This window comes from Dipodomys ordii, unplaced genomic scaffold (genome assembly GCF_000151885.1).
Source record: "Dipodomys ordii isolate 6190 unplaced genomic scaffold, Dord_2.0 Scaffold27, whole genome shotgun sequence".
In the NCBI taxonomy this organism is placed as follows: Eukaryota; Metazoa; Chordata; class Mammalia; order Rodentia; family Heteromyidae; genus Dipodomys; species Dipodomys ordii.
In genome coordinates, this window is record NW_012267243.1 from 16,853,003 (window position 1) to 16,876,116 (window position 23,114).

The window sequence follows — 23,114 nt, forward strand, 5'->3', positions numbered from 1 at the left end:
CGACGCGGGCCCTGGCCGCGCTGCGCCGCCGCCGCCGCCGCCGCCGCGAACGCGTGCGGAGGTGCAGGTTTCAGAGCAGGCAGCTCTTGGGTGGTCGTGACGGTCAGGAGCTTTCGTGTCTCTCGCTGACAGGTTCTGTCATGGTAACGGTCAGGTCCATCGGTGTGCCAGTGTAGCTCCCAGCAGCCCGTACTGCTTTGATGGTGAACACAGAGCTGCTCACAATGTCATTCTGGTGAGGACGGTAAGATAGGTTCGACTTAAGGTAGATACCAGTGACGCACGTACTGTGGAGAGAGAAGTAATAACCCCGTTTTTCATGGCAAAAGTCATAACTACACAGTTTGAAAAGGTGAACTTCTACCTCAGTAATTTTTAAAGTATTTCCTTAAGGTATTTTCACAGTACTGTTGTTTTCTTAAAAAAACGTTTTCAGTTTTCAAAGTAAAAGTAAGCCAGTACCTGGAGTCTAATTTCGGTCTCTCGAATCTGATACATTTCAAAGGAGTTCTTTGTGATTTATTGTAAGTAATGAATATCCTATTGTTATGCTATTTGTGTCTTCCTTAACTGTATTTTACTCCATGTATCAACATTCTGAGAGTTGGACTGAGCATATCCGTAAGTAAAATTATTTTGTTTAAATGATTCACTTAGATGTTGTTAATGTCTGAATTCCACATATGTCAGTAAATATAACGGCAGTTTCATTTCCTTCACATTTGATCATTTTTTATTTCTGCCTTCTGTAAACTTCTGTCAGAAGGGTAAATTTGTTGAGGTCACAGTTTAAATTTGAAATTTCATTTTGGTTAGGTGCCAGGGAGATTTGTGGGTGATATGGTGCTCTATGTGTAAGCATACTGTAATTCTTCCATGTTGTTAACACTTGATTAGACCTATATAAAACATAATTTTCACTTTACTCAGTAACCTTCAACCGCTAACACGTTTAGTGTCATTTAGAAAGTACTTTTCTCACTTAGTAAAGGCTACTTGAGCAGGTGATACAAATTTGCCCCTTGGAAAAATCTGACTTTCTCATCGTCAGCTATCGTATTAAGTCTTGTGATTGACTGCTTCAGCCAGAAGAGTAGGGAGTTCAGGCCTGTTCTCTTTACTCATTTTGAGTTAACATTCTTTTTGTATTTCACTTGCTTGTGGATTGTATGCTTACTTAGGATTCTGAATTGCCCGTTGAGGAGTCTAGTTTTAGGTGTGTGTTGTGTGCATGTTTGTTTGAATTCAGAGCCTCTCACTCTACCTTAGCTTTTTTCACTCAAGGCTGATGCTCTACTGCTTGAGTCACACCTCCATTTCTGACTATTTGCTGATCAGTTGGAGATGAGTCTCAAGGATTTGTCTGCATGGGCAGGCTTTGAACTTTGATCTTCAGATCTCAGCCTCCTGAGAAGCTTGTATCATTAGGCTTGAAACACTGGCACTCAGGTCTGAGTTTTGTTTTTTTTTTTTCCTTCAAAGTAACAGTTGTTTTTATCTTGACCTTAGAAGTTCTGCATATTTATTGTAAAGCACTAAGATGTACACAGAATTAGAAATGCTAATAAAATGTCCACCAGTCTGAAATAGTTAAGATTCCCATGAGAATAATTTCATTTTCATCAGCCTGTTGTTCTTTGGGTCTACATGATTACATAAAAATTGGACTTTTAGGGGCTGGGAAGGTGGCTCAGTGGTAGAGTGCTTGCCTTACATGCATGAGGCCCTGGGTTCAATTCCTCAGTACCACATATGCAGAAAAAGCCGGAAGTGGCGCTGTGGCTCAAGTGGTAGAGCGCTAGCCTTGAGCTGAAGAGCTGAGGGACAGCACCCAGGCCCAGAGTTCAGGCCCCACAACGGGCAAAAAAAGCAAAACAAAAAACTGGACTTTTACTGTTTTATTTTATTAAAGTATTGTGAAATTGTTTTGTATGTTTTAAAATACATCTTAATGATAGAAGAGCCTGTTTATTAGATATATTCTCTTCCATTTAAACTTTTTTAGCTATAGATAGGTAGATAGATATGTTGCTTTTTTATTATTTGTACTATTATAGACTTTTTTGCTATAGATAGATATGTTGCTTTTTTATTATTTGTACTATTATAGACTTTTTTGCTATTAAATACTTAACACTTTATGTAGAACATGGATTTTGAAACTTGATAAAGTTTTAGATTGGTGGTACTTACATATTTTCACATTTGTCATGATTTAGTGTTTTTACAAAATGTTATTTTGCTTTGCAGAAATTTTGAAAGTTATTATAGAGATGTTTTTACCTCATATGAACCACCTAACACTGGAACAAGCTTTCTTTTCACAAGTGTTACCAAAGGTATAGTATGCTTATCTTAATCTACATGTTATAAAGATTGTTAAAGCCTAGCCTTGGTTTTTTTTAATTTATAATTATGGCTCTGTTTCTTTTAAATCAAACAAAATAAAAATAAGTAGTAAAAAGTAGATGGGATGTGAGATTATAATGGTGTTGGTTTGATCATTGGGTGATAAAATATAACATTTTTCAGATCCTTCACTAAATTGATGGGTCCTTTATTAATTTACATTATTTATGATTGCCTTTAAATATACTTACATTTTAAGCTTTTAATGCAAATTTGGAATGGGAAGTTAGCAAAGTCACTTTGTTTTATGTTCTCTGTAATACATAATGGTTAAATAGAGCCAAAATTTATTAAAGTTTTAAAAGAAGAAAAGCTGGAATATTTGTAAGCTCAAGTAACTAAGAGAAAACATTAACTCACAGACTGCATTATTACCGTTTTAGATGTATGCGTCTTTTTTTAAGTGGAGGGAACTAAAGTTATTTTGGTGTCAAAATTATTTAGGATAACTTGTCTTTTACTAAGGCAGATTTCTAAGTTTACCTTTTAGTCATCAGAATCCCTTTTGCTCAGTCACTTGATTATTTGTTCTGTGAACATTTCTTAGAACCTTTTCATTACTACCAGAAAAACATCTAGCTGTTAGTGAAAGCAGAGATGTGAGTGTTAACGGGTCTTTTAAAAATTACATTTGATCTTATGGTTAACTTTTTAGACAAAAAGTTTAGTTGTGAGATTACATGCTGTAGTCCTAATTTAAGAAGGGTATCTTGAATTGGTCAGAAAAGCAAAGTAGTCAGAATGGATTATTCATTACAAATTATGACCACTAGCAGAAAGTAGCTTTGTAAATGCCCACCTGAATTCTGATTTAGATGAATTATTTGTATTTGTTGCATCTGCAAATGAACTGAGTGATTTTATTAACTATTAGTGGTGAAATAGTCTGAAATAATAGAAATGTACATTTCTTCCCAAGGCTTAATTTAGGGACTGTGTTGTAGAAAACTTTAATTAATATTTTTTAACCTAATTGGCTGTAGTTGTTAAGCTAGACAATGAGTGGTTGCTACTAATGTAAAGTCAAGTCAACCTATTGTGCTTTTTTTTCTTTAAAGATTTATCTTTATTATTCTAGTCATTTGTATTACTATTTATAAATATAAGTCATTCCTATGATTTTCCCCCCATAGACTGTAAAGTTATTTGATGACATGATATATGAATTAACCAGTCAAGCTGGAGGTCTGTCAAGCCAAAATTTAGAAATCCAGACCACTCTGAGGAATATTTTACAAGTAAGTTCAATGTACTAGAAAGGGAGAAGGAGCAGCTGAGCAAGCTGTCTCTATACCTGTAGTCCTAGCTCTTGGGTGGCTGAGGCGGGAGGGTTGCAGGTTTTAGGCCAGCCTAGGCTAGATAGTGACACAATCCTCTTTTTTTTTTTGTCAGTTGTAGGGCCTGAACTCTGGGCCTGGGTGCTGTCCCTCAGCTCTTCAGCTCAAGGCAAGCACTCTACTACTTAAGCCATAGCGCCACTTGCATTTTTCTGAGTGTTTTAATCAGAGATAAGAGTCTCATGGAATTTTCTGCCCGGGCTGGGCAGAAAATTTTTGAACTGCAATCCTCAGATCTCAGCTTCCTGAGTAGCTGGGATGGCAGGCATGAGCCACTGGTGCCCAGCAATGTGAAACTCTCTTTTTAAGTAACAAGATAATACCCTACCTGCAGTTTGAAGGCGTATATGTAGAATGCTTGCCGTATGCGTTGAAGTGTGGGTTAGGCTTTCAAATTGCTAGCCAATGGGTTTAACATTTGTGGTTCTGTGAAAAGAGAAGAGTTTTGTTCACTGCTGTGCCCCTAGCACACAGGATATTGTTGGATATCTCTTTTAGTGTACACAGAAACTTATATTTAGAATGAAACATCTTATTTCCAGACAATGGTACAGGTCTTGGAAGTTCTTACAGGATGTGTTCAGCATGTCTGCACCACCCAGGAATCAGTCGTTCTAGAAAAAATTCATAGTCTGCCTTCTTCTGTCCTTCATGTAATCAGAAGTACATTTGTACATTGTAAGGTAAGTAATAGGGCTAAATAAGTAGTTTAGTTTCAGTGGCAAAGTGCCAACTAAAATAGAAAAATAAGTGATTAAAGTGAAGTCCTAAAGAGTGGCCCCTTAAGGGCCGTTTTGTTCTATCTTATTTGTATGTAATCACAGAAGTACTGTAGTCTTTGTGTCATATAGTCTTTGTGTAGCCTCACCTTAATGAGTAAGTACTTGAACTTTGTTCTACAGAGGGAAGTTAACCCTTAGTCATCTCTACATTACTGAAGTAGCTTTAATGCACAAAAGCTTGGTAAGAATTTATAGGGCATAGGCAGCTTTGATATTTACATTTGTTGAGGAAATTAAAAATACTAATTAATAATTTTACTTGGTGACAGTGTGCTAAAATGCCATACACTTACCTCTTTTTGTCTTAATTCTGTATTTGAAAGATCATGAAAGTGAGAGATCATTTTACACATGCTTAGTCTGTATAAAAAATTACATGAAACAGTTATGCACTAAAACCAGGTGTTTTAATATGTAGTTTGGTTAAAAGTGTTAAATTTATGATCTCTGATAGACTGAGTTAAACTAAATTTGGCTCTTGAGCTTTTTATAAGGCTTACATTTGCTCTTATTTTTACATTTTTGTGATCAGAACAGTGAATCTGTGTATTCTGGACGTTTGCACCTAGTGTCGGACCTTCTCCAGGCTCTTTTCAAGGAGGCTTACTCTCTTCAAAAGCAGCTGATGGAATTGCTGGACGCCGTTTTCCTGGACCCATCAGTAGATTCAAATGATGATATTTTGGATATGGTAATAGGTGAGTGAAGAAAACTTGCTGTTTACAATATTGTTTCTAGTGATTCACAATGTCTGTTCAGTAGTGTTAGGTAAGTGTCCAGCTTTTTAAGTGTAAAACTTTTAGGTTCCTTACTATACATTTGCGTAAGATTTAACAAAGCAAGTTGTGCTACTTTGTTTTTTTTTGGTCCGTCGTGGGGCTTGAACTCTGGGCCTGGGCGCTGTCCCTCAGCTCTTCAGCTCAAGGCGAGCGCTCTACCACTTGAGCTACAGCGCCACTTCCGGTTTTCTGGTGGTGTCTCGGAGATAGGAGTCTCATGGTCTCTCCTGCCCGGGCTGGCTTTGAACCGTGATCCTCAGATCTCAGCCTCCTGAGTAGCTAGGATTACAGGCGTGAGCCACCAGCGCCCGGCAAGCTGTGCTACTTTGTGCTCTATAACATAGTCCATGTACTGAGATAGTAGTTTTCAGGTTTTTTTTTTACCGTAGCTCATAGCAAGAAATCTGGTCCCCAACATTTGGTGTTCTGTGGGTGATGTCTGAAGCAATTAGAAGTATGTTCTTAGAACCAATCACATGTTTACCTGGGCAAGTCTGTCATTCACATGAGGTGACTTGCTAAGGCAGAAGGTCTGGTGTGAGGCATTAGGCATTCACTCACTTCATCCAAGTTTGGGAAGCACTTGGAGTTTTTCCCTTAGGGTAATAACAAGGGATATTGGCACTGAAATTGGCTTTCTGCTGTTCAAATGCTTCTCAGCTCTGACAAATACTCTCACTGTGCTTGAGCCATCATTGAGTGGTTAAGTCTCTTTGGTCATCAAATTACGCCTGGCAGCCAAAAGTCCAGTGGCTGGGCCCCCTTCTCCTAGGGGACTTGTGACATATACATTGTTAGTGGCCATTGAGGGTCAATGAAGTTTAACATTTGGAATGATAGCCCAAGGGTTTGGCTGCGTCTTTTGGGGCGGATGGTAAGTTCTTTCTTGCTGGGTTGGGCAAGGTGGTTCTAGGAGACAAGTGGTCTGGCTGTGCTGTGTTTGGGGGCTTACAGTTTGATTCTTGATCTTGGTGCTTGGCGTGGCCTTGTCTGGTTTGGTGCCTTCTGTTGCTGAATTCGTTTCAGCAGCCTAGATTTCAGCAGCTGTGGTCTCAACTAATTGGGGACTCTCATCTTCTTGCATGCTCTTGCTGATCAAGGTGACTTTGCACTCTTGTCTTTTTTGGCTGTAGAATGAAACGTAGTTTTGAATTTAAGAAAGCTGTCCATAAGTGGGCAACTCTTTAGGCCCCTTGTTGGTGTTTGAGGTGGCCTGGCGTCGTTTAGTGTCCTGTGCTTTCAGCTTACCCTGACATCAAGAGGTTCAGCAGCTCTTTTGGGTCTCAAGTCACATCATTCATTCTTGGTGACCTCTGTCTCTTTTGAGTGTCAAGTTGAATCGCAGAACCTTGGTGACCTCTGCTTTGGTGCAGGGCTCAAGTCAAGTTGCACTGTGTTGGTGACCTTTGAGGCCGCCTGACCCTGGCGTGGTTTAATCTTTCCAGCTGCTGACACTGCTCAGCAGCCAGTTCCCATGGGCCTTCCCTTCAGCGTTGGGGCACAGATGTTCACCAAGTATCTGGCACCCTGGGGCTCTGTTCCCACTGCTTGGGTCCACAGTGGTTGGACATTTGTCATTGGTCATTCAGAAGCCTCTCCTCTGCCATACAAACAAACCAGTTTGGGGGGGAGGGGCTCTTCCAGAATATGCTGTTGGTAGTCCGTGAGGGTCTGAGCAGATTACCATTCTCTGTGGCCAAAATAGGAGCCCCAGTGGATGGTTCTCTGGGTGTTCCATCCTCCACTGTCTGGTTGGATCTTTACCGTTGTTCCTCTAGGAGGGTCTGTGCAGATGACCTTCCCTCCTGACAGCAATGACCCCCAGTGGATGGTGGTCTTGGGACTCTGCCCTCCACTTGGGGGCCTGCAGTACCATATACTTACTACTGTGCCACTTCTGGTTTTCTGAGTGGTTTTTATTGGAGATAAGAGTCTCATGGCCTTTCCTGCGTGAGCTGGCTTTGAACGGCGATCCTCAGATCTCAGCCTCCTGAGGAGCTACGATGACAGGCGTGAGCCACTGGCGCCCAGCTTTACTCCTATCTTTATTGCACCACAGTCCCTACCCCCAGTTGGTTACTAACAGCAAATCTTAGATACCTTGTCAGTTCATTCAATAAATACTTGTTTGTATGTCTGCATTGAGAGCCTGTTGAGAACTGCTTGAGAACTGAAAAACTGGAACAGCAGGAAAGGGGATTTGGAGGCAAAAAGAATAGTGGATTCAGCAGCTCTGGCCCCTACCCAGCTCCCCAGTGGGGCAGCAGCAGGCCCAGGCCGCGGCTCCCCTGCCTGGGAAGACCAGATGCCATAGCTGGCCCAGCCCAGAGGCTCAGGGAACAGAAACTAAAGGGGCTCAAGCGCTGCCGGTGGCCCCATCAGAAGACAGGCCTGCAGGACCACGCTCTTCTCACCACCTTGCTTGACTCTCGGCACTGTGCCGGCCTGGGAGCTGCTTGCTCTTCATTATCTACTTTAATTGAATCAAATCCTGAAATATTCATTTGATCTTTCTAGAACCAGGGTTTGGACTTAGGGCCTTGTGCTTAGCTCAGCTTGTTTGTTAATGGCTGATACTCTGCCACTTGAGCCATGCTTCCAGCCCACATTTTTGCAGGTTATTTTGGAGCTGCAGTCTTGAGAGCTTTTCTGCCCAGGCTGGCTTTAAACCATGATCCTCTGATCTCAGCCTCCTGAGATACTTTTAAATATAGGAGAAACAGCCCATAGGACACTTGAATATCCTAAGAGTTCTGTTATCTCTCTTTGTAGTTATCCATTCATTGTTGGACATCTGCTCTGTTATTTCCAGCATGGATCAAGCATTTCATGCCAATACGTGGAAGTTTATAATTAAGTAAGTTTATTCATGTTTAGTTTTGTGGGGTTTTTAAAGTTTTTTTTATGTTTAGTGTCAGGACTCTTGCTTGACGCTATCAGTCACAGCAGGCACCCCAGTCCATTTGAGCCATGCTTCCAGTCCAGCCTTCTCTAATTGGTGATACGGTCTTGAGGATTTTTCTGCCTGGTCTGCCTTTGACCCCTGATCCCAAGATCTCAGCCTCTTGAGTAGCTAGCATTGCGGGTTTTAGCCACTAGTGCCTGACTAGTTTTTACTTTCTATAACATGTTTTCTGTAGCCTGCATCCTGATTATTCATGTTTCCTTAAATGGTTCTTGACACGTTGTATGTGGATGTGTGTAGCTACTGTTTGGTAAGGCTGCTGTCCTACTTGTAGTCCCAAACCAAGCTGGACTTCTTTATTCTCATACTCCTAAAATGGGGCAGAGGATGGGAATGCCTGTGTAGTTAGCTAGATTTGAAATAGTTATCTGTGGACCAGATTATGCCTGTATCACTTGCCTTCTGCTACTGTTGTTTAATCATCTGTCAAGTATCCTGTTTCTAAGCTTAGGTAAATTAGTAAATACTGTAGAGCTGTAATGTAATTCCTTCCTTATGTTTATTAAATAATACGTATAAATATTGAAGAATAAATAAGATTAGACTTAAGAATAATCTTATTTATAAAGTAATTTTCACTTTCTGAATCCCGGTAGCTAGGTTTGTACGTGTGTATCACTCATCATGCCTAAATTGTTTTGTTGAAATGGAGTCTTACTAGTATTTTTTTGCTGTGTTGGCTTCAAGCCATGATTGACATGTCTCGTCTCTCCTGATGTCTACTTCAGTGTAGCAGAATTATAGGCATAAACCATCATGCCCTGCCTCAGAGTGGTCCTTTTAATAAGTAAATCAGATCGTGTCATTATGCTACTTAAAATCTATCCTATTGTACCAGGATTTTAGGTTGTAACAACCTAAAAACCTCTCTGAACCTTGCTTCAATCACTAGCCTATCTCATGATATTCTCAAGCACGTAAAGTTCTCCTTTCCCTGCATCTTTGGCTGCTTTTCTCTCTCTCCTTCTGTGCATGCTGCTTACTGCTGTTTACGTTTCAGTTCTCGCTTCAGGGTTATCTTTATGACAGTATATTCTTAGAAAACCTGACTTTCAGAGTAAGTTTCAGTCCCTGACTGTGGCATCTTAGCACTTACCACACTGTAATAATTACTCTTGCAGTTATCTCACGCTCATACAGACAGGGCAGAGATGGTGTTCATTTGTGTTCTTAGCTCCAGGGCCTGACAGAATGTCCGGAATGGAGTGAGCCCAGCTGATACTTGACACGGGGAAATGAAACATTGGGAACTAACTTAAATACATTCAGGTGCTTCAGAAATAAAATGTATCACCTTGAGTATAAGTGTCCTGTAAAGACACTGTCTTGAGTTATTGGTTGTATTACTTGTAGTGATTTTTTTGTTTTCTTTTTTATTTAGGCAGACCCTTAAGCACCAGTCACTTGTAAAGAACCAATTGAAACACAAAGATATAATTTCTAGTTTATGTGAAGACATTCTGTTTTCCTTCCATTCTTGTTTACAGTTGGCTGAACAGATGACACAGTCAGAATCACAGGTAAATTTGGTTAACAGCACTAGAAACAACTCTTAGTTCCTCTGCAGTTATCTAATAACACTTGAATATGTGGATCACTGTACTGAAGAATAGTAAATAATTTGTAGGGTTATTTATGGTTGATAATTATATTTTATTCAGAACATTTCATTAATTTGTTTTTATCACCTCTAGAGTTTATATATCTCTCATCATGGTTGCTCAAGGCATTCTCCTGAGATTTTTTTAAAAATTTTTTTTCTAATAGTCTTTCTGATAGCCACAGTCAAAGACAAAAATATCTTTATTGAAATCTTTAGTGATAGCTCTGTGTGTGTATTATCAGTCTTTTGAAAAAACTGGTATGTACTTATTTATATTCTGACTTCAAGAAGTCAGTGTTGACTTGGTGTCTTGTTTGTAAAACAGATAAGTGTTCTAAAAGTCCGTAAAAAGGTGGAGAATTACAGCTCATTTTCCTATAACAATTACTTTTTGTTCTCAGGTTAACTACTTAGGGCCTACTAGCTGTATGTAATCACATGAGTGGGAAATGAGTTGGAAATTTCTTCCTAGCATAGGGACTATTCAATCTCTCTTGTGAACCTGCAAGGTGGTACAGATTCATTTATGTCTATATTCTTCTCCACCAAGCAGCTGTGGGAAATTGAAGCATAGAAATTCATCCAGGCCTAAAACTTGTGGTTGGCAACTCTAGGAGTAGAGATAATCAGGAAGGATGGAGCGTAGATGGGGGTAGAACTTTGAGAAGAGTTCTGGAAGTACTAAGAAGTGAGGAATTGTGTTAGAAAGGGGCTAGCTTTTTCCTTTCACAGCTGTTCCTTTTCTCTTGTCTGTTCTACCTTTAGATCTCTTTCAGCAAGGTTCCCTCAGCTGGCTGAAAAGGGAAGGTTACTTGACCCCAGCAGAGAGGTTGTTCCCTTCTTTGTCCTGTGTTCTGTGTCGTCAGCATCTCACTTAATAACTTCCTTTTTGCCTATCTTGATACTACACATTCTGTAGCTAGTATGTAGAAAATAAGATTAGTTGGTAATTTTTTGGACAAAAGGAGGCAGAGAAAGCCCAAGGAGAATACAGTCTGTAGTGCCAAGAGAAAACTTGAGTGAGGAGCGTACTAGCCAAAATGGTTTATTGTGCAGTTTATATTAACTGTGTATAAAAATCAGAAAATTTAATTGAAAAGTTTCCTAACTAGCCAAATTCTCATGTTTTTGATCATTGTGCGAATTTGAATCTGACAATCAGTTGAAACAACTTAGTTTGTATACTTTAAATTCTGATTAGTAATGTCTTTGCTACTCACTATGTATATTTAGGACATTTTCCAAACAATTTTCACTTTGTCTTAATGTATTTGGACTTTAGAATAAAGTACATTAAATTAGGTCATTTATAGATAAGTCACTTTTCAGTTTTTAATGAAAGTCAGAATGAAGTGTTATAGTCATTTAGTGCATCATTAACATATTTTGATTACATTTTATTAGAGTTTCGCTGTATCTGAAAAAAAATCAAACATGCTCAACATTAAGGGATTTTTTTGTGGGGGGGTCTGGTCGTGGGGCCTGAACTCTGGGCCTGGGCGCTGTCCCTCAGCTCTTCAGCTCAAGGTTAGCGCTCTACCACTTGAGCCACAGCGCCACTTCCGGCTTTTTTCTTTTTGCTTATGTGGTGCTGAGGAATCGAACCCAGGGCCTCAAGCATGCAAGGCAAGCGCTCTACCACTGAGCCACCTTCCCAGCCCCGAGGGATTTTTTAAAATAAAATAATGCACACAATTAGAGAACGTTTATCAATGTAATTTAACTTTATGACAGTACTTTAAAACTTTCAATCTGTCTTTGAGCTTTTTATGTCCATGACAGTATATCTACCCTATTCTCTTTAGTAGTTGTTTGTAATTATATTATATGCAAATAGCAAAAATGTACTAAGTCACTGTCCATGTGATGGACAGTTGGGTCATTTCAGCTTTCATGATATAAAAAACTTTGTATAACATACCTGTGTTAGTATTTGTGTTTGCAAGATAAAGTTCCAGAAATTGAATTGCTATTTAGTCAAGGAATTTTATACTTTAGTTCTTGATAAAAATAAAGTTGTTTTATTCTTCTACCGATGATTAAAGAAAGCATTTCTTCCCCTACTTTCCAGCTTAGGGATAGTGTATACTGTTTGGTTTTAATCCTTATTAGCTTTCATGCTTTCTGTCTCCAAAAGATAGATAACTAGTTTGTAATTTGGACTTCTTCAGTATTAATTGATGGCTTGTATTTTTTTCTTTTTAATTTCTTTTAACTATTTTCTTTAATATATCAGGATATGGGGTTTTTGTTTTGTTTTTAATTTTTAGCTGATTCTTATATAGTAGAGAATGATAATGGATTATTTAAATTTCACTTTCAAGTCAACTCTTAAAGACCACTCACCTCTTTTTCTGTTGTAAGTTACTGTTACTTTCACTAATATAGAATTAACTATTTGAAATGCCTCTGTTGTCCTTTAGTATTTGTATTGCTTAACCAGTGTACAGAAAATAATTTTCTTGGAAAAGTAAGTGTTTGGGGGAAAAAATCATCTCATAAGTTTGGCCAATTTCATATTATTTTTATGCTTGCCTATTTCCTTATTTTGAAACAGGATAATGCTGACTACAGATTATTTCAAAAAACACTCAAATTATGTCGTTTCTTTGCCAACTCGCTGTTGCACTATACTAAGGTAAGGTTTTTTTTTTTAAATCATTATAGTCTATGCTAAATTATGAATTGTGAATTATCTATTTTTATCACTGCAAAGCCAATCTTCTGTATTTATCTTTCTGAATTTACTTTTGAGCATCTGATAGATTTTCAAGTAGCTGCCATTATTTTTATTAAATTTTCTGAAAAAATATTAATGTAAATGTAAACAAAATTATTTCTGTAAACATGAATTTTCAGGAAGCAATTGAATTTGTCTTTGTATACCATTCACCCATTATTTCCTTTATATTTCTGAATTCAATCATTTAAATGCTCAAACCCTTGAAACTGTCAATTTTAAGGAAATCTGCCTATTTGGGAGTTATTAGAATGGCAGTAACACTTGATGTTTTATGAACAGAATAAATTTAAGTTGCCCAGGCAGACTGTCAATAAAAGAAGGAGTAATAGATGTTAATGATTTGCAGACATTGATTATTCATGTTTTCTTTTTGACGTTTATTTTTGGAGGAAGAAGGATCTCTGAAGACATTATTATCTTCAGAATTCCAGGGCTGATGCCCTGTCTCCTTCTCATTGCTAGGCTTGGTAGATGGACCAAGTGGTCCTTCTGGGCAGTTACCTCTTAGAGTGGTTGTCTGCTTCTTATTGTTGATTCTCTGCGGCATGCAAGGTGTATATTCTAGTGGCAGAGATACAGTGTGGGTGGTACGCAAATGGCACGTGATGGTAGTTACCCATTTGATGCTTGCTTGGTGTGTTGAAGGCACACCAGGTTTTAAAAGCCAGGGTATTTTAACTTTTTTTAGTACAAAAGGCTGTCATTGGTGCATATAATGTACTTTGATCAAAGTCACCGTCACTCTTTTGTTGTAACCAAACAATTTTAATGGACCTCATACTATTTTTGTATGTGTATGAAGTACTTTGATCATATTCACCCCTCCCCCCTTACATTCTTCACTCCTTGGCTGCTTTATAGTCTTACATAATCCTTCCATTTTAACTTGATGGCCAGATTTTTTACCTTAAATCTTTTTTTCTTTTAAGCAAACATTTAAGTATATATTTATCAAATACTGAAATTTATACATAATAAGGCAGTGTAATGTTTTATGTAAACAAATATTTACATATTAAGTTTATATGTGTATAATTTTTTGTGCTAGGGGGTTGACCTCAATGCCTCACATTTGCTAAGTAGGCACTAAATTGTTGAGCCACATCTTCAGCCCTATTTGCACTAGCTATTTTTGAGATAGTGTCTTGCTTACATGCCTGGACCACACTGCCTATTCTACAGTTTCTGTCAGAGCTGGGATTATAGGCACACTCTAACATAATCAGCCTCTTCCTACTGAGAGGGGACTCTTGGACCTTGCTGTCAGCACTGGCCTTGCACTTCAGTCCTCTGGTTCTCAGACTTCAAAGTAGACAGGATTACAGGCAGGCATGAACATAGTCTTCAAGTTTAGTTCTGGATTTAGCTGTTGGGGCATGTGTTTACCTTAAATCTTAAAATTTAGTGCAAACCATTACCTTCTAAGAGATACACTGATCATAATGGTGAGGAAATTACGCCTGGCCTGCAATCCCAGCCTTAATGACTTTTAGCTACATACTCAAAGTTACTTGATAGCTGACCTTCAGCTTTCTTTTCCATGAAATGGAGATAATAACATAGTACAACGAGAGAACTGAACTGTCACTTGATGTATGTCTCGTTACATACTAGATGCTTGATAACTGGTAGCCGTGGTTATGACGGTAGGAGTAACAGTAGAGAGTTGTGGGTGCTTGGCCTCTAGCTCCTTTTCACTCTTTCTCACTTAAGATTATTTTTTAATGTGTGATATGCAGATAATGGGGAGAATATATCTTGGAAAATCATGTATTCAAAGAATAAACAGTATTGTTTTATTTTAGGAATTCCATCCTTTCCTCTCTGATTCTTGCTCTATATTGCACCGGCTATATCTTCAAATATACAGGTAAAAAAAAAGTCTTACAATTTTTAAACTGTCTCAATACCAGTTGTTGCATGTGAAGTTTAAATACATCTTCATTTAAAATAAAATATCAAAGTGGTTTTTCTTAAGGTTGTAGTAAATTTTTGTCTGCTTGCCTAAAGTAATTGAATAAGCTTTTGAAGGATAGATTCCATGTGAGTTTTACTAAACGTAGTATTCTTAAGTACTTCCTTACACATCACTAATAGATACATGTTACGTTAATAAATACATTTACCACAAAGTAGAGACAAAATATTGAATATATATCTGATTGAATAAAGAGTTATTTAGAGCCCAATTACTGAAACATTTGCATAAAGTTAATCCCCCTTAGCATTAGTGTACTTTATTTCTTATAAAGCTCTTGCTGCTGAAAAACAGTATTGCTTCATAGTAAATGCAAATATTCTAAGTTATCTGCGTACCTGTACTTGGGCTTGTCTTTAGCTCTCCCTCAGCTTTTTCCCTTACAGTAGCATAGCTGGAGCTCTGGTACCTGAGCCACATGTCCATTTCCAGGCTTTGGCTGGCTTTGAGCTGTGATCTGCAGCTCTTAGCCAATTGAGTAGCTAGATTGATAGCTGTGAGCTACCAGCACTGGTATATTTTTTGCATATTTCTACAATATGGTTTTAGGACACAATTGTAAATGGGTTTTTTGCCTGTCTTTCCAGCAAGCTTCCTCCCAGTCTTTATGCTGCCAGGATTTCCAAAGCACAGCAGGAGGAGGTCGCATGTGCTTTCCTTGTGACACTGGACCCTCTCGTCAGCCAGCTTCTACCACTCCAGTCTTTCATGCAGGCAGTTTTGGATAGTAAATTAGGTAAGTTTCAAAACATTTGATGTTAAAGCATTAGTAATTATGATGTGTTAGAAACAGTGTTGTTTCCTTCTTTGTAGTCATTCTTTTTCAAAGTTAAGTTTTAGAATGTCTTTCTATTGAAGCATGTTTTTCATTAAAAAAAATACATATATCATTCCTTTAGCCAGGTGCCAGTGGCTCATGCCTATAATCCTAGCTACTCAGAGGCTGAGATTTGAGGATTGATATTCTAAGCCAGCCCCAGCAGAAAAGTCTCCATGAGACTCTTCTGTCCAATTAACCACTCAAAAACCAGAAGTGGAACTGTAGCTCAAAGTGGTAGAGCACTAGGCTTGAGCAAAGGAGTTCAGGGACAGCACCCAAGCCCTGAGTTCCAGCCCCATAACCTGGGGGGGGGGGGCGGGGAACCAAACAATCCTTTAATTTCTTTATAAAAATATCAAAGTTCTGAAAATACTTAGGGTGTATTTTTGCCAGTTTGCTGTAACTTACTGTGTAACCTAACCGCCTGTAAGACCTGCCTTGTGAGCTTCAGTTCCCACAATGCCTGCTCCTGGTGGTTGTCATGGACAAGCTGCCCTCTCAGCCTGAGCATGTGCAGACCCTGTGGTGTACAGAAAACCAAGTTTCCGAAGGCGCTGCCAGGTAACAAACATGTTTATATTTAATTATATTACTGCTGACTTGGATTGCCTTACTGTTGTGGTTGTAAAATTAGGCTTAAGGCAGACATGTTGTGTTCCTATGATTGCACCTGCTTGGGAAACTGAGACAGCAGGATTTTTTTTTTTTTTTTTTTTTGGAGTTCAGGAGTTTGGGACTAGCCTGAGCAGCATAATGAAATCCATCTGAAAACAACATGCTTTTTGTTATGTCAGATGTATTAGTTACAGTGACCTAGGTATAAAATTGGTAACATGATAAAAATATTAAGATATTTTTAGTATTTAAATTTTGTCCACTGTTTATTGTCCAGTGGTCAGCATTAAAAATAATTATTAACTGTAGTAGAGTAGATTGAAGTAGTAACATTAAGGAAAGAGCTTTGATAAGATACTTGAAAGGTGTCTGTCTCCTGGGACAGTTCACTTGTCTCTCATCTTCCTCGCCACCACCAGTCTAGGTTGTAGTTCCAGACTGTGAATTATTGCTCTGCTCCAAGTTTCTTATTTTTCTGTAGCCCATTCTGTCCGTTTCTCCAGCCCTGGCTCTGGACTTCCTTTTCTCCTGCTCCAAAGTGAAGCCTAATGTCAGAGGGCCCAGGTCTGCTTTAAATCCATCCCACTCCTCAGCTACTTTCGTTCCTGTCCTCTCCTGCATTGCTAATACAGCTTGCTGCAGTAAGACTGGTCATTTACGTTTGCTTTTATATACAGGCTTTGTTGTCTATACCAATTTATATTTCTCTTTCTCTTTTTAATATTGGCACTGGGGCTTGAACTCAAGCCATATACTCTTGGTTGGCTTTTCCCCTCACAGGGCATGCTCTGTCACTTGAGTCACACTTCCACTTCCAGCATTTTGCTGAGTAATTAGAGTTTGTCTTCCCAAGCTGCCAGTGAACTTTAATTCTCAGACCTCAGTTTCCCGAGTAGCTAGGATGGTAGCTAGGATTATAAATGAGGTACTAGTGCTTAGCATCCTACTTTTTTTTTTGTTTCTTAAGTCCTTCATAAAAGTTTTTTTTTTTTTTCTTGCCAATCCTGGGGGCTTGAACTTAGGGCCTGGGCACTGCCCCTGAGCTTTTGCTTAAGGGTAGCGTTCTACCACTGGAGCCACAGCACCACTTCCAGGGCTTCATGCGTGCTAGGCAAGCACTCTACCACTAAGTACATTCCCAGCCCATAAAAGTTTTTTTAACTGTCTGAAGTATGCTGCTTTTTGTAATTTAGATATATTTTAAATCCTTGAAGAACTTTTACACTGATTTTGTGTAACTTACTAGTATAACAAACAGTTGGTAAACGATGAAAATATTTTCTGTTCCTTAAGGATTTTTTTTCTGCCAATGAATATATTTTATTTTTATGTACACATATTCATACATACAAGCAATTGTTATTGATTATACCTTGAAATTTTAATTTGTAAAAATAACCCTCCGATACAACATTTTATCTGCTAGTTATTACTATTAATGTGGGTTCAATATTCTCCATTTGCCTGCAGGATTTCTCTATTCAGAGCCATTTTCTACAGTTTTGAGCAGTGTTCTGGCGAGCTCTCTCTGCCTGTTCATTTACAGGGAGTAGAGAGTAAAGGGCGAGCTGAGGCTGCCAGCACCTTGTATCAGCATGTTTGTGTTCATTTGTGTACGTTTATCACTTCCTTTCATCCTTCGCTCTTTGCTGAGCTGGTAAGCAGTTTACTTAACGTGTATATTACACTTTGGCTTTCTCCTTATTGAAATTGTGACTCATCTGTAAAAGACAGTGTGGGAATAGTGAATATTCCTTTGTGTACACATCATTTCCTGAACTTACCCATTTTACCCTTTAATTCAAGTGCTTTAAAGAAACGATAGTCTTTGTTTTACTATTGTACTTACAACTAAAGTTTAATTAAACTATATGAGAAATAATTTTGAGTGGGGGAAAAACATTGTGAGGAAAATAATTACCTAGGTTTCACAAAATAGATTAGGTCTCTGGTATATCTCGGGCATAATATAGACTTTTAAAAAATGCGAATGGAATTGGATTAGTAAAGAGGTTGAGTAAAGCCTAGGATCAAATTTAAGGTACGGATGACATCCAACACATAAATTTATATATGAAAATTTAAGGCAGAAAAGTGTGTAAAAGTAAATTTTACCTATGTTGCTTTAAACTTTTCAGGGTACTTAATCTTCATGGATCTTACTGATTGAGTTACACATTTAAATTCAAGTTGATTCCTCACAGCCCAACACAATGATTAGGTGCTCAGCATACTTGAGAGAATGACATTGTAGGTTCTTCAAATACTTAGAAAATTAGCTTTCCTCTTACTTGGATTCTTGTTTTAGTATGAATATTTATGATGATGTTTGGGATATAGCACATTAATAAAGTCTGTCTGTTTTCATTAGGACACTGTGCTTCTGAATGCTGTGCTGGGTGTGAACATGATCACCTCTTTGTTAGCAATGGACGTGTGGTGCTTCGTGGCTCGGTACTAGATCTTACTGTTTGGAGCTTGCATTGGTTTTTAGTGACTAACAATAAATGACTTTATAATTTTAAGTTCCTAGAAAAGTCTCATTTCAATAATCTTGAATTACATCTCTAAATAGTTTTATACCACAGTACTAAACAAGGGAATAGGGAATTATTCCTCCTTTTTTGTTGTTGATATAATCCATGTGCTTATTAGGTAGTTTTATATATTGTTATATTCCTTTGCCAGGGACACTCAGGCCTAATCTGAAATCCAAAATGCTCTAAAACCCAAAACTTTTGAGCACAGACTTGATGTTGCAGATAGAAAACAGAATAAAATTAAATTTCATTTTATTCACAAATATTGTATCAAATGACCTTTGGGATGTATGGGTAAGATGTGTATGAAACAATTTTGAATTTCATATTTAGATTGGTTGCCATCCCCAAGATCTCTCATTATGCATAGATGAATATTTCAAATATGAGAACAATCCAAATTCTGAAGTATTTCTAGTCCAAAGCAATTTGAGATAAGAGCCACTCGGCCTGTAACAGCAGTGTCTGTGTCTTTATCAGCATGTTTGTATCTTTACGGCACATACTTGTAGATGCTCAGATGCCTTCCTCGTACATTGCAGGTATGGGACTGCTGAGCTCTGTGCACATCATGTCACGCTGGTTGCTCATCTGGTGAGTTCAGCCTGAAGGACTCTGTAATGCCCATTTCACATAGGTTTTCTGTGGGTATAATAATGTAAATAGAAAAAGGAGAAACAGTATGGAACGCAAAGAATATTTATTTGGGTCCGGTCGTGGGGCCTGAACTCTGGGCCTGGGCGCTGTCCCTCAGCTCTTCAGCTCAAGGCTAGCGCTCTACCACTTGAGCCACAGCGCCACTTCTGGCTTTTTTCTTTTTGCTTATGTGGTGCTGAGGAATCAAACCCAGGGAGGGCCTCATGCATGCAAGGCAAGCGCTCTACCACTGAGCCACCTTCCCAGCCCTTTGGTTTTAGTAAAAAAGTTTAGTTCTAAAAGCATAGCAATACAAAGTGGGAAATTTTTTCTTATATTTTCAAAATTTCAGAGAGTTCAGATTGTTCTAGAAAAGAAAGACCACCTAGGTGGAGAACAAATTTGAATGTAAATGCAAAGCATCTCTTTCTTGTTTTAATCGGACTTCACTTGGCTCCTGGTTTTGTTGAACTTGTTTCAGTCAGGGAGATGTGAGAGGACTAAGTTTGGTTGTAGTAGATGCTGTCACCTTTTGTCCTTGAGTACAAAGAGAAAGTGACAATGACTTGAGTCTTTTCAAGGTTGATAGTTTTGCTTAGAACTTTGGGATGACTGATGTGTTCGTTTGAGATGGTTATGACTGCTAGGTTTTGTCTCTGCTCTTTGATCATGTGAACCCCCATCCCTTTTGTGTTTTTTTAATAATTATGTCTAGATTATAACTTACTGCACTGAATCTCTAGCACATCTTGCACACAACAGTGATTTTGATGTTGCAGTGTTTGTTTAGACAGGGGGGGTCTCCCTTGTGGCTGTCCTCTAACTGGCAGTCTTCCTGCCTCAGCCTCCCGATGGCCGCTGTGCTCAGCAACCCAATCTCATTTACATTGAAACTCTCCTAGTGCTTTACGATAGGAATGGATTTCTTCTAGTGCGTTGTTACAAAAAGCATAAAACTGCTCTTATGAAATATTTAAGATCTTTATATCAAACTCCACCTCTGTACTATTAGGCTTAGATATTGAAAAGCTCTTGTGAATTTGGGGCTGGCCATTGTTGTTCATGCCTATGATCTCAGCTACTTGGAAGGGAGAGATAGAAAGGGTGGTGGGGTGAGGACGACTGGGCAAAAGGTGAGACCTTCAGAGAAGAAGGCGGGCGTGCTGGCTCTGCCTGTAATCAGAGAAGGAGGCTGCGTGCTGGCTCTGCCTGTCACCCCTGTCCTCCCAGCCGCGGTAGGGGGAGCCGCGGCAGGGGAGCAGGAGATCAGAGCTGAAAAAGAACTAACACGACAAGGTCTGTGGGCATGGCTCACGTGGTAGACTTCAAATCCCAGTACTGCCCCCCTCCTAAAAAAGAGAGATTTTAAATTAGGTTTACATACCAGGTTTTAAACATTATTTCAAGAATTTCTTTTGTTGCTGTCTGTTGTGAAGCTGGGCACTGTTCCTGAGCTTTTCTTCTCAAGGCTGGTGCTCTATCACTTGAGTCACAGTAGTGCTCTGTCACTTGAGTCACAGTTTAACTTCTGTCTTTTTTTGGTAGTTTTTAATGGAGGTAAGAGTTTCGAGGACTTTCCTGCCTGGGCTGTCTTCAGACTGACACCCTCAAATCTCAGCCTCCTGAGTAGTTAGGATTACAGGGGTGAGCTACCAGCACCTGACTCAGAATTTCTTAATAAAAAAGCAGTGTAGTTGCATTGGAGAAGGAAAGAATAGGCCCAAATTAGTCACCACTTAGAATTGTAGGTATAGAGGAGGCTAAGATCTAAAAGATAGTAGCTTCAAGCCAGTCCAGGCCAAAATGTCCAGGAAGCTCCCGGATTCAAAATAACCAACAAAAAGTTGAGCTGCGGGCATGCTGACATGGCAGAGAGAAAGTGACAGCAAGCACAGGCTGTGTCCAGCCTCAGTGTCAGCACAGAACAGACACAAAGCTAAACTGGCCACAGTTTTACCCTTCAGAAAGAACCAGAAATATTTTGGCTTCTCACTGTCTTCTTATAACATCTCTAATTCTAAATCAGGTAAATCTTTTTCTCCGTTTCTTGTCTTTTCCTAGATAAAATCTTCCCCCGGAGAATGTCAGCAGCTCGCCCACCTGTCCATTCTGTTGAAACGACTCTTCTTCCTCATGGCTCCACCCCATCAGGCAAGGGTTGCTCTCAGTGCTCCTGCTAAAAACTGGATTCAGATTCCCGTCAAAGCTCCCCTCCCTCTGTTTATTCTATACTTAAATGTTACTAGCTGCGCATCAATTTTTAACATCGGATACTTAGCTTACTGATTTCTGGAGTAGATTTTGATATTCTTGCTTCAAATTACATACAGATAGTCTGATTCCATCCTGACTAATCCCTTGGATAAAATCCATTTAATATTCATCCAAGGGAAAAGAAGTACATCTTTTCACTGGTTTTTCAGATGTGTGAGACGCATGTAATTAAATCTATATCCTCCGCTCTTTTCATTTTGAAGAGTTATCATAGTGTGCATTTTCATAGTTGAACTTTTAGGGGAAAATTGCATCGTTAACGAGTATTAGTTGTTTTCTACGGTGAGGGAAACAAGCAGTGGCATGATTGAGGAAAGTCTCTGCTTTTATGCATCCTCTGATCTGAACTGCTGGAGTGTTGAGTATGAAGTAGAGCTCAGTAACTTGCTTCTGTGTAGCCAGGCCTGGGGACCACTACGGCGGTGAAGCAGACTCTTCTTTATGATCCCACGGGCCGTGGTTTGAAACCTGACTTAGCGTCAGTGACACAGTGTTACTAGAAATGAAGAGAATGCATCTGGGATGCATAATAATTTGAGGGGAAAAGACAGTATATTTAGATATTAAAATGTTTTCTGGTTAGGGGGAATAATTATTGTATGTGTGCAAATACTAGTATTCCCACCTAAAAAAAGCAAAAGTTCAAAATTACTTAAATGAAGGAAAAATATTTTAATATACCTTATTTAAGAACAGTAAGAGTTGTGCTGGCATTTCTGTGTAAAGTAAAAATTTCTGTACACACTTCTTTAAACAGGCAAGTCATAATTCTCTTAAATTTCACTCATTATGAGCTATTGTCAGTCTTAAGAGTTTGAAATCTTGAAAATGATTTCTACTAGAGCATTTGTAGTTGAGTCCATTAGAATCTTGTTCTCTTTCTATGTAGCAAATTTTGGCATTACTCTTTGAATTGTTCCGATCATTATTAGGTATCATTTGTATTTGGATTTTATTACAGATATTGAAGTACTCTGCAAACCATCAGTACCACTCTTGGGCTTTTATCCAAAAGAGCTCAAATGAGGGTTCAGGAAGGCCACTCGCAGTCATGTTCCCTGCTGCCCCTGTCCCCACAGTCAGGTCTGGAAACAGCCTGGGTACTCTTAGTGAATGAATAGGTCAAGAAAATGTGGCACATTTACACATAAAATTATGAATACAATGATAAATTTTACTCATCTGTTAGGGAAGAACATGGATGAACCTAGAAAAGTAAGTGAGGTCAGGCCCACCGACACAAAGATGCATGCGGAAGCTAGATCTAGCTTATAGATGTGAACACACATAGAATGTTGCATGCAAGTGCACACAAACTTAAGTGGTCTTTGCAGAGGCGAAGTCAAGACGGTTAATTCCTTAGCCAGATTCATAGTCCAACAAAATGAATGTCTGCAAAGTGGCAGTTGAAGGCCGTGGGGAGAGGTCACAGGGAGGGATGCTAGATGCGTGAAGAGGAAGTGAGAACGCACTTGTAATACTTCATGCATAGCCTGTGAGACTAAGAACACCGAGGGAGGAGGATGGAGAGGAAGATAAAATGGCCTGACCAAGAGGCATTGCATTCATCAGCTGAGCTGTTGAATGGTGACTCCTTTGTACAGTGCAAAGATAAGACAGTTTTAAAAAGATG

At 38.9% G+C, this 23,114-nt stretch overlaps 1 protein-coding gene across 4 annotated transcripts in view; it reads left to right on the forward strand.

Annotated features, from left to right (window-relative positions):
* Positions 1–307: 307 nt before the first annotated feature.
* The window catches only part of LOC105985232 (chromosome unknown open reading frame, human C1orf112), a 32,895-nt gene continuing 10,088 nt past the window's right edge, over positions 308–23,114 (forward strand). For 3 of the 4 annotated variants that reach the window (XM_013015660.1, XM_013015662.1, XM_013015663.1), the window contains exons 1-15: positions 308–621; positions 2,251–2,339; positions 3,543–3,647; positions 4,289–4,429; positions 5,061–5,226; positions 8,080–8,164; positions 9,654–9,792; positions 12,433–12,513; positions 14,424–14,488; positions 15,184–15,332; positions 15,848–15,977; positions 17,502–17,688; positions 18,403–18,485; positions 19,084–19,165; positions 21,269–21,358. In XM_013015660.1, the coding sequence (XP_012871114.1) occupies positions 549–621; positions 2,251–2,339; positions 3,543–3,647; positions 4,289–4,429; positions 5,061–5,226; positions 8,080–8,164; positions 9,654–9,792; positions 12,433–12,513; positions 14,424–14,488; positions 15,184–15,332; positions 15,848–15,977; positions 17,502–17,688; positions 18,403–18,485; positions 19,084–19,165; positions 21,269–21,358 (1,665 nt within the window). In that variant the 5' untranslated portion in view covers positions 308–548. The remainder of the gene's footprint in view (positions 622–2,250; positions 2,340–3,542; positions 3,648–4,288; positions 4,430–5,060; positions 5,227–8,079; positions 8,165–9,653; positions 9,793–12,432; positions 12,514–14,423; positions 14,489–15,183; positions 15,333–15,847; positions 15,978–17,501; positions 17,689–18,402; positions 18,486–19,083; positions 19,166–21,268; positions 21,359–23,114) is intronic. The other variant, XM_013015661.1, reaches the window with a different exon arrangement.